A 12,189-nucleotide genomic window follows, 5' to 3' on the forward strand; every position below is an offset into this window, starting at 1 on the left:
TATTATGGCACTTGGCCTGGCCCATTTCGATGCCAGGGTAGCTCACAGCTTGCCCTGGGTCCATCAGTCCCCTGTCTGGACCCTACTCTTGGGAGTGCTAGGAACTAAGGGCAACTCAGGCTTAAGTCAAGTAAATGCAGATGCCCAGGAGTAAATATTATTTTGGAGTCAATTAACTCCCATGTTACATAGCAGAGCATCAACTGTCTTCCTGTGTCTACACAAAAAGGACATTGCTAAATAAACCATATAAATGACATAAAGGAAAGAGAAAAGCAATTTAGGGTTATTAGTGGCTGGTGGATCCAGGTGTGCCTCAGTTGCACTGTTGTGGGAGTGGCTCAATAAACCTTCCCTGTGGGAGAAACAAGGACAACCCAGTGTTCTACAACAAGAGAGTGATTTTCATGTCAATACCTCCAGGTGTAGGAAAATGTCATCAAGATGGTGTTAAAGGAGTGCCTTGCTTCGGTCCCAAGAGGAACAACAAACAATGAGCGATAGTGACATGATATTGAGATTCCCACAGCTGAAAGTGAGACTGAAGCATCCCTTGCCACTGAGACGATACAGACTACACCAGGGTGGACAAGGAGGCAATTCATACTTCACTGAACAAAAGATGGGAGAAGAGAATCACACAGAAGCTTCAGTTCAGGGAATGGGACATAGGCAGGGGGTTGGAAAAGGGAGAGAAGAAACAATGTGGAGACAGACATCTTTAGCCCCAGGTGACCCCGTAAGGAGGATCTAAAGAACTCCATCCAGACCAGGACCCTGGCAAGGCGCACAACAAAGCACTCATGTGGACAGCATGGCCCCATGCCCACCCCTATGGACGGTTCTGACCAGAAGCTGAGCTGACCAAGGAGAGATTGCAAGTCTCAGATCTTCCCTCTAGGGCATGGACATCTACAGTGCCAAAATACAAAGTAGCCTCTTCCCTGCACATTTTCAACACAGGCTGAATACCACTGTTTCCTTCTTCTTCACCTTACTAATGTAACAATAATCACCTTACTAATATAACAACAACAATAACAAAAATAGGTCTGAGCCCCTGTGGAAATAATCAACCCAATCAAAAGACAAGTATAAGACCTTAAAAGCCCAACGACACATGAACAAATGCTCAATTTCACAGAAAATGAGATTTCTTAAAAAAAAAAAAAAAAAAGGAGGGGCTGGGAATGTAGCTCAGTGGTAGAGCATGTGTCAGGCAGTGGGTCCAACCCCAACAGAGCAAAAATTTTAAAGAAAGATATAAAAAGTAAAACAGTGCATCCAGTCATATTACTCCCAGGCACTGAACTGAAGGATAAGAAAACACAAATTGTATGTGAGAGTATGGTTCTCGACAGACAAAATAATGAATCAGTATAAATGCCATGAACAGGTGACTGGGTAGAGAGACTGTGGTGCAAATATACTCAGTGAACTACTACCATGCTATTTAAAAAGATGACATTGTGCCATCAAAGCACAAAATTATAAAACTTAAGATGATTATGCCTTGAGGAATAATTAAGGAAGTGAAGGACAATTCTCAGATAGTTTCACTCATGTGGAATATAAGCAAACTGTAGCAAAGAATGAGCAAACTTATAGATCCAGTGAAAACTATGGAGATTACTGGAAAGAAAGGGGAATGAGTGAGAGGAATGAGACGAGAGGGCCTCTTAGGGTACTGTGGTGGGGCTGTAGATTCGGTGGTGGATGTTGTAAGTCATATAAATACATCTGTGTATTTGTATATACACAGTATATACATCTCTGTATTTGTATAAATACATCTGTGTACTGTGTATATACATATATATACACACAGATAGAGAGAGGACTACACTGCTGAAATTCTATAATGCAAACTAAAGATAAGTCAATAAAGTGGGGAAGTTAAGTATACAGGTAATCCATACTTTATTAAAATTAAAAAGTATTTCAAGCAAACAATATGTACCCCCATCTCCTACTCCACACACAGGAAAACAGCCCGGAAAAACTTCACGGTAAACGCTAGGAGTTCTCACCGTGATTCTCTTCATGTCCAGCTGGCGCAGCTGCATCATATTCTGAAGGATAGTGTGTTTGTACCATGACTCTTGAGCTATTGGATTGCCATCAAAAGTGATGTCTGAGAGAGAAGTGGATTCCGCAAGGCAGCAAACACTCTCAAAACTGCAGGAGTGACAGAAACCACCTGGTTATTAGGAGACCTTCAACAAAAACTGAGAGCAAAGAGAGTCCGTATATATTTCACCCAGTTTCCCTTATCACCACCTTCATGTATACAAGGGTCATATATTCGTTATAATCAACAAACTAGTGCCATACATACTTACTAATTCAAGATCAGATTTCATCCAGATTTTCCCTAGTTTTTACCCCATTTTAAAATCTTTCCCAGGATCCTCTCTAGGATACCATTGTGGGCATATCTTCTTGGGTGCCTCTATACAGTGCCACTACAGCACAGCGCGACAGTGCCACCGTGCTGTAGAGGCAATTTCATATAACAATTTCTTAGACTTTCCTTGATCTTGATAACCATATTGAATCAGTCAGTTTTTAGGACACCCCTCAGTTGGAATTTTTCTGATAATTTCCTCATGACGAGGAGAGTCCAGGAAAATACAGTGTGTATACAGTGTGTCACTGCTGCTCCTGACCTGGATCACCTAGCTGAGGTAGAGTATTTTACAGTTCTTCTATACTCCTTTCTTCTCCTCTCCTCTCCTTTGTGTGGTGAATTCTTTGGGAAGAAGTAATTATGTGCAGCCGATAGGCTGAGAAAAGTTCAACTTTCTCTCCTTGAAGGCAGGGTAGTTACATATATAATTCTTCTTCACAGGAAATTCATCTTACTTTTTTTTATTCCTCATTTATTTTATAACTGCATGGATTCATGGAAATTTATGTTACACTTTGTGCTGTAGTCCAATATTACTTATTGTATTGTTCAAATTGTTTCTAACTTGGGCATTAGAAACTCACTAAGATCTGTATCCCTTAAACATGTAGCACTATAGCACTGTCCTCCCATTGTTCATCGATTTGCTTGAGCAGGCACCAGTAACGTCTCCATTGTGAGACTTGTTGTTACTGTTTTGAGCACATTGAATACGCCACAGGTAGCTTGCCAGGCTCTGCCATGCAGGTGGGATACTCTCGGTAGCTTTCGGGGCTCTCTGAGAGGGACGGAGGAATTGAACTCAGGTCAGCTTCATGCAAGGCAAATTCCCTACCCGATGTGCTATTGCTCCAGCCCTTCCCTTAAACATACCCATATTCATGTGGATTTGTTTTAGTAGTCTTGTTCTAGCACTGGAATGTTCTCTAGACTTATATGCAACCATCTTTGAATAGTGTTTTGTTCAATGCTATTTTGTTGTAAGACTGATAAGAAAAAATTCTGACAGTTACTGAACTGTTTTTCTGGTTTGGCTACATGTAATTTCTGCTTACAGTTGCCATTTCCAAGAATCTGCAGTGATGTTAAGTAGAGACCGTATTTACCACTCCAGTTCTGGAGCTGAGAATTTCCCCAAAGAGCTATGGTTCCTACTACTGGAGAATGATATTAGAAACAACAATCTAGAGGCTGGGTGTAATTTTTGCTACCAGATATCACTCTTTTAGGTTCCCTGTGGGAAGAGCAAGGACATTTGTATGTCTATACTAACTTGAGTTCATGATTCAAGCACACTCAAAAGGGACACCAGGGTGAAGAAAGTTATTACAATCTTTAGAGGCATTATTTGACAGCCACTCCCAAATCCGCTGCTACCATCAACATCAAAACTGAAGTTTTCATGTTTTAAATAGTTTAGTACAGTTTTTAAAAATAAATGGAGCCAGAATATTCATCACAAAATCTTACGAGTCTGCAAAGCATTTGACCAATAAACATGCCAAACATATCTAAAACACATTTGACAAAGTGCATGTGATTTAAAAAACATTCACTAATCAAACTAAACAAGACCAATACAGGCTAATGATGGGTTATATTCTACCTAACCAAAGAAAATCAAAGTCACATTATTTAAAAGAAAATAAGAATAAAAACCTGAAAATAGAATAGATTAATACAATTAAACTGACTTTTAAGAAGTGTCTGTCTGCCTCTCTCTCTCTCTCTCTCTCTCTCTCTCTCTCTCAACTCTGCCCCACTTTTCTCCTTCACTCGTTCTCCCTCTCAGAACATTCCATTGTTTGCTTTGCCTCTTCAGAGTACCAAGCTTAGTTTCAAGTACTGAAATTTAACGCATAATTTAACTTTAATATTTTTCGTATTACTCATACATTTTTTTCTTCCCCTAATAACCTCTTGCCAGTGCCACATCTGCTTCCTATTGGCAAAGGAACTTACAGAGGAACCATCTGTCCCTATGACCTAACCTCATCTCAACTGGAATAGAAAACATCCAAGACCATTTTATGCTTCCCTGATAATATAGAAAAATTCCAAACATACATGGGTATCCATACATATAGGTATTGAAAAATTTCAGGACTGGAGCGATAGTGCCTTGCACGCAGCAGACCCGGGTTCCATCTCTGGCATCCCATATGGTCCCCCGAGCACCACCAGGAGTAATTCCTGAGTGCAGAGCTAGGAGTAACCCCTGAGCATTTTTGGGTGTGATCCAAAAGGAAAAAAAAGAAAAATTACAAAATCTCAGCAAAATCTCTCCAATTAGAATGTTTGCCCTCTTCCGTAAGAAATGAGATATTTTTTTAAAAAAGAGATTCATTCTTTCTATATCAATAAGAAAAAAACATACCCATGATGGTCAAACAATAATTTTACTCAATAGTTATGTCTAGCAGGCAGAAACAAAAAGAACAATAGAATAAATCAAGTGAAGTCATAAAGACTGAAATATATATAATTAAAAATATCAAATAATTCAAATAATCTGCAAGGTAATTATAATTAAGTATTAAAAAATGGAGCACAATTCTTTTTTGAAAAAGAGCATGTGATGAAGGTGTTTTCATTTCTGGTAGAATAAAACTAATTTTGAGGACTGAAATGGAAACTCTTGCTGGATAAGGTATACATTTAAAATTGCCCTAAATACCCCTGTGATCTACAAAAAAAGTTAGAATCATAAAGCCTTCCACCTGCTCCCTCCCAAAAAAGTAAAACTAAGAAATCAAAGAGAGAAGCAGAATATTGGTGCTGACTTTTGCTGGGTGGGGATTTACTGGATGTAACCAACTTGAACTTGGGTTTGTGTAACCTTCAAGGCTAGAGGACAGAAGACAAATCCCTGGCATCATTCAGAGTCTGACTAGAAACCTGTTGGAAAACCAGAGACCAAAAGGCCAGACTTTCAGTGGAAGGCCAAACTGGTTACACACTTTCCAACCTGATGTTCTAGTAGTATTGCCAAGCTCAAAACCTGGGACTAAAATAGAGAGGAAAATTCTTCCCTGATATTTTGGAGCCACAAACCACACCATAGTCTGAACTCACACTGAATGGGTGGTCTAAAATATGTCAAGATGATAATTATTGGTTTCATTAATAGACCTAAGGCCAATTATGTCTAGAATCATCTGACAAAAATTAATGAAATGTCCCTGCAGAGGATCCTAACTACATACACGATCCCCAAAAATTACAGAGCCCAGGTACCAAGGAAAACAAATAGCTCAAAAAGAAATGAAGTACTGACCAGAAGCCAGTAGGCATGATGTAGACAAAGTCAAACTAATAAGACTTCATAAAACAGAATTATCAAACACAGATTAGAGAAAAGTATACTTCAGTAAATAAGTTCTGAAAATCAGTAAAATCCAATAAAGGTACTTGGTTAACTATTGTTTTCCATTTCCTTTATTGAAGAATTTTGTTTTGAAACCAAGTATGAAATATACCAAATTAGCAAGCTGAGAGTAAAACAACTAAGAATGGAATATGAATGGCCAGAGCAGTAGTACAGCAGCTAGGGCACTTGGCTTGCATGTGGAGATGGACTGGTTTGATCCCTGGCACCCCATATGTTCCCGGAGCCTGCCAAGAGTGATCTCTGTGCACAGAGCCAGGAGTAAGCCCTGAGTACAACCAGATGTGGTCCACAAACAATAAAAAAAACACCCAAAAAATATAACAAGAAAAGCACACATCCAAAAGAACAAAAGCAACCGCTGTTGGAGAGGATGTGGGGAGAAAGGGACCTTTCTACACTGCTGGTGGGAATGCCGACTGGTTCAGCCCTTCTGGAAAACAATATGGACGATTCTCAAAAAATTAGAGGTTGAGCTCCCATTTGACCCAGCAATACCACTGCTGGGAATATATCCCAGAGAGGCAAAAAAGTACAATCGAAACAACATCTGCACATGTATGTTCATCGCAGCACTATTTACAATAGCCAGAATCTGGAAAAAACCCGAATGCCCTAGAACGGATGACTGGTTGAGGAAACTTTGGTACATCTATACAATGGAATACTATGCAGCTGTCAGAAAAAAAGGAGGTCATGAATTTTGTATTTAAGTGGATGGGCATGAAAAGTTTCATGCTGAGTGAAATGAGTCAGAAAGAGAGAGACAGACATAGAAAGATTGCACTCATCTAGGGTATATAGAATAACAGAGTGGGAGACTAACACCCAAGAATTGTAGAAATAAGTACTAGGAGGTTGACTCCATGGATTGGAGGCTGGCCTCACATTCTGGGGAAAGGGCAACTCAGAGAAGGGATCACCAACTATAATGTAATCGAAGGCCATGTGGGGGAAGGGAGTTGCGGGCTGAATGAGGGCTAGAGACTGAGCACAGTGGCCACTCAACACCTTTATTGCAAACCACAACAGCTAATTAGAGAGAGAGAACAGAAGGGAATGCCCTGCCACAGTGGCAGGGCGGGGTGGGGGGAGATGGGATCGGGGAGGGTGGGAGGGATGCTGGGTTTACTGGTGGTGGAGAATGGGCACTGGTGAAGGGATGGGTTCCCGAACTTTGTATGAGGGAAGCATAAGCACAAAAGTGTATAAATCTGTAAATGTGCCCTCACGGTGATTCACTAATTAAAAATAAATTAATTAATTAAAAAAAATAAAATAAAATATTCACCATAAAAAAAAGAAATGTTTCTAAAATAGAAAAAAAAAAAAGAAAAGCACTATACTCGCAGAAAGCATCTTCTGGAGGAAGCTGAGGCATGACTGGTCAAGTATTAGCAGTTCATGTTTAATTTTCCTCCCACAGCTTTTGGGCACTGTCACCTCCACCATAGCGACAGAGCCCTGTTATCTACTAATTACAGTAAGAGAAGTCTACAGTTGAAATATTGTTTAACCAATGAAGTGGTATCTCTTAGACACCAAGTACTGCTACAAACTTAATTTTCTGGAAGTGGAATAAAGAGAAAAACAAATCTATTCAAATGCACAACATAATCACAATAAAAATAATAAGGAACAAACATAATCAACTTTTAAATACAGTTTTCAAAAATAATAAAACTTTAGATTGAAAAAAGCCAACATAACTAAATACTGAACTCTCTTCAGTAGTTATTTTCTCTCCCACACAAGACTCAGATGGAAATTCTGAAATTTGAAATGAAGAATTAGTACAGCAGGTGGGGCACTTGTCTTGCAGTTGACCAACCTGGGTTCAATCCCCAGAACCATTTATGTTCCCTGAACACCTCCAGGAGTGATCCCTGCACGTCACTGGATATGGCCCCAAGCAAAACAGGCGGGCAAAGAACCGTGCCCTGAGCCCCCACCTCCAATCCCCAGCGCGTCCTCCTTCTTCACCCATCCAGGTGCAGCCAGCCTCCCCGACTCAGTACCCGAGCCCCCACGTGCCCCCTTCACCTCCACAACCTGACAGATCTGGTCCCAGCATCCCCCGGGACAGAAGGGGGCGTGACCTCTGCATTACTGGGCATGGCCTCCGCGATAGTGGGCTTGGCCTCTGCTGAAGGGGGCGTGGCCTCCCTGCTCAGGGGGCTGCAGTTATTTTCCCCTCTCCCAGCACACTTGACTCACATTCCAATCCCTATTACCTAACTCTGTGGAGAACTAACTCCATGGCTATCTTAATCACAACAAGCCAATAGGCCACTAGCCTATCCCAACTGCATAAAAATAATGGTAAACACAAGTCTATTCCAATTTTACCAAAATACCAACGAACACAATAAGCTGTACAAGCCCAATATAAAAGAACACATCCTCTGAACCTTCACTAGAGGCCTCACGTAAGCCACAGAGAAATACCTGAGAGGAAGGACATACTTTAGAAGGGGGAAAAGGCGACCACCATCGACTGAGCTCACCCCAAACCCTTTCTCACAGTAAGAGGGAACAGCGCTAGTGAACTGGAAGGTCCCACCTCTATACAACCACAGCAACATGAAGAAACAGCGCAAATCCCCACCATGAGGAGAGTATTAAGAAAAGAGTCCAGAAGCCTCAACAGGGATTACCCACAAACACGATCTCGCCAATAAAAAATTCAGAGATCAAATGCTCAAATGTTCAATGAACTTAAAGAAATAGTGGAGCAGTCAGAGAAGAAAATACAGGAAGAAATGAGAGCAGAAATAGGAAAGCTGCATTCAGAAATATCACAAATAAAAGATTCGGTATATGAAATAAAAAAAAAAAACTCAATGGGTGCCCTTAACAGTATAATGGCTACAGCTGAAGACAGAAACTTCAGAATTGAAGGCTTGAAGATGAGCTGCAGAAAGCTTACAGGCAACAAAAAACAATGGGAAAAGACCTCAAAATAGCTCTTAGGTGGATCAGAGACCTAGTGGATAATTCCAAGAGGAACAACATTAGAATCATTGGAGTACCGGAAGGACAGGGAGGCAACCCTAGTGAAAAAGCCACAATTAAAGAAATCATTGCTTAAAAGTTCCCAGAGCTAGAGAATGCAGGAAGAAATTACTCTCCTAAACATATATGCACCGAATGAGGGACCAGCTAAATACTTAAGATAACTACTAACAGACTTTAAGGAAGACATTGCTAGCAACACAGTAGTAGTTAGAGACTTCAACACTGCCTTATCACCTCTGGATAGATAAACAAGATTAAAATCAGCAAGGAAACGCTTGAGAAGAGAGATAGAGAAAATAGAAGAGAGAGGGCTAGCAAATTTATACAGGGCATTACATACCCATAAAAAAAGAATACACATTCTTTTCCAGTGCACACAGAACATTTTCCAAAACAGACCATGTGCTGGGCCACAAAGCATACCTCAATACAACCAGAAAGACAGAAATTGTATCAACTATCTTTTCAGACCATGATGCACTGAAGATAGAAGTCTACCATGCACAGATGCAGAGAACCAAATCAAACAAACATTTGGAAATTAAACAACTCAATGTTGAACAATGAGTGAGTCAGGGAGAAAATCAAGGAAGAAATCAAAATACCTAGAAACAAATGAGAATGAAGACACGAGCTACCAGAACCTGTGGGACACAGCTAAAGCCACATTAAGGAGGAAATGTATAGCTCTGCAAGCACATATCAGGAAGGAAGAAAGGACCCACATAAATAACTTGACCTCACAGCTCAAGACCTTAGAAAAGGACAACAAAAGGAGCCCAAACCAGGCAGAAGGAAAGAAATAATAAAACCTAGAGCAGAAATCAACGACATGGAAATCCAAAAACAATTCGAAAGATCAATGAAACCAAGAGCTGTTCTTTGAGAAAATAAATAAGATTGATAAACCACTAGTAAGACTCACAAAGAGAGAGAGAGAACCCTAATAAACTAAATCAGAAATGAAAAGGGGGACATCACAATAGAAACCAAAGAAATTCAAAAGATACAGACTACTTCGAAAGTCTGTATGCCAAAACAAGAGAATCTAGAAGAAATAGATAAATTCCTCCATTCCTATAACCTCTCAAGGCTGAACCAAGATGATCTAGAATATCTGAATAGACCTATTACTATCAAGGAAATTGAAAGTGCAATCAAAAGTCTTCCCAGAAACTAAAGTCCAGATAGATTCACTAGCAAATTCTTCCAAACATTTAAAGAGGACATATTGCCAGTTCTTTTCAAGCTTTTCTAGGAAATTGAGAAAAACAGAAACACTCCCAAACAGTTTCTGTGAGGCACATATCACCCTAATACCAAAAGCAAACAGAGACACCACAATTAAAGAAAATTACAGGCCGATATCTAATGAAAACAGATGCAAAGGTCCTCAACAAAATATTAACAAATAGAATCCAATAACTCATCAAAAAGATCATACACCACAACCAAGTAGGATTCATTCTGGGAATGCAAGGATGGTTAAACATTCGGAAGTCAATCAACATAACCCATCACATTACACTGTCACACTGTCCTCCTGTTGTTCATCAATTTGCTTGAGCTGGTACCAGTAACAGATAAAAACCATATGGTCATATCAATAGATGCAGAGAAAGCATTTGAAAAGATCCAGCACCCGTTCATGATGAAAACTCTCACCAAAATGGGTATAGAAGGGACCTTCCTCAATTTAGTCAAAGCCATTTACCACAAGTCTATAGCAAGCATTATCCTCAATGGGGAAAAATTAAGGGCCTTACCTCTAAGATCAGGGCCAAGACAGGGATGCCCATTATCATCACTTCTGTTCAATATAGTACTAAAAGTACTTGCAATAGCGACTAGGCAAGAAAAAGACATTAAGGGCATACAGATAGGAAAGGAAGAAATCAAGCTCTCACTATTCGCAGATGATATGATACTGTATCTAGAGAACCCCAAAGCCTCTACCAAGAAACTCCTAGAAACAACAGACTTATATAGTAAAGTCACAGGATGTAAAATCAATACCCAAAAGTTCATGACTTTTCTATACACAAATGAGACAGAAAAAAGTGATATGAAAAAAGCAATCTCATTCACAATCATGACTCAGAAAATCCAGTACCTCGGAATCAGCTTAACTAAGGAGGTAATGGACCTATACAAAGAAAACTACCAAACGTTACTTCACAAAATAAAAAGAGGACCCAAGGAAATGGAAACATATCCCCTGCTCATGGATTGGGAGAACTAACATTGTCAAAATGGCAATAGTCCCCAAAGCATTATACAGATTAAATGCGATCCCTATAAGGATACCCACGACATTCTTCAAAGAAGTGGATCAAACACTCCTGAAATTCATATGGAACAACAAACAAATAGCTAAAGCAATTCTGGGGAAAAACAAGATGGGAGATATCACCTTCCCCAACCTCAAACTCTACTACAAAGTGGTAATAATTAAAACAGCATGGTACTGGAACAAGGCAGAGCAGCAGACCAATGGAACATGGTTGAATATCCTTACACACATCCTCAAACATATGATTATTTAATCTTTGGTAAGGGAGAAAGAAATGTGAAGTGGAGCAAGGAAAGCCTCTTTAACTGGCTTTTGGCTGGCAAAACTGGACAGCTACATGCAAAAGAATGGGCTCAGATCTCTACCTAAAACCATGCACAAAAGTCAGATCAAAATGGATTAAAGACCTCTACATCAGATGAGAATCCATAAGGTGCTGGCAAACCTGGACAGTTACATGCAAAAGAATGGGCTCAGATCTTTACCTAACACCATGCACAAAAGTCAGATCAAAATGGATTAAAGAACTCTATATCAGACCAGAATCCATAAGGTGCATTGAAGACAAGGTCGGCAAAACTCTCCACGACATTGAAGCTAAAGGCATCTTCAAAGATGACTCATCACTGAACAGGCAAGTAGAAATAGAGATAAACAAATGGGACTATCTTAAACTAAGAAGCTTCTGCACCTCAAAAGATACCATGACCTGAATACAAAAACAATCTACAGAATGGGAAAGGATATTCACCCAACACCCATCTGATAAAGGGTTGATATGGAGGATATACAAGACACTGGTTGAACTCCACAAGAAGAAAACATACAACCTCATCAGAAAATGGGGTGATGAAATGAACAGAAACTTTCTCAAAGAAGAAATTAGAATGGCCAAAAGGCACATGAGAAAATGCTCTAGATCACTGATCATCAGGGAAATACAGATCAAAAGAACAATGAGATATCATCTCACACCACAGAGACTGGCCAACATCCAAAAGAACTAAAGCAACCAGTGTTGGCGTGGATGTGGGGAGAAAGAGACTCTTCTTCAGTGCTGGTAGGAATGCTGACTGGCTC

General features: G+C 39.9%; 1 protein-coding gene and 1 pseudogene across 7 annotated transcripts in view; one reads left to right on the forward strand and one right to left on the reverse strand.

The window, feature by feature from the left end:
• The window catches only part of LRRC49 (leucine rich repeat containing 49), a 135,198-nt gene that overhangs the window by 44,828 nt on the left and 78,181 nt on the right, over nt 1-12,189 (reverse strand). For all 7 annotated transcript variants that reach the window (XM_004611716.2, XM_004611717.2, XM_055131493.1 and 4 more), the window contains one exon: nt 2,031-2,178. In XM_004611716.2, coding sequence (XP_004611773.1) covers nt 2,031-2,178 — 148 coding nt within the window. The remainder of the gene's footprint in view (nt 1-2,030; nt 2,179-12,189) is intronic.
• LOC129403973 (small Cajal body-specific RNA 13) lies at nt 7,140-7,357 on the forward strand (annotated as a pseudogene).

This window comes from Sorex araneus, chromosome 3 (assembly GCF_027595985.1).
Source record: "Sorex araneus isolate mSorAra2 chromosome 3, mSorAra2.pri, whole genome shotgun sequence".
Lineage (NCBI taxonomy): Eukaryota > Metazoa > Chordata > Mammalia > Eulipotyphla > Soricidae > Sorex > Sorex araneus.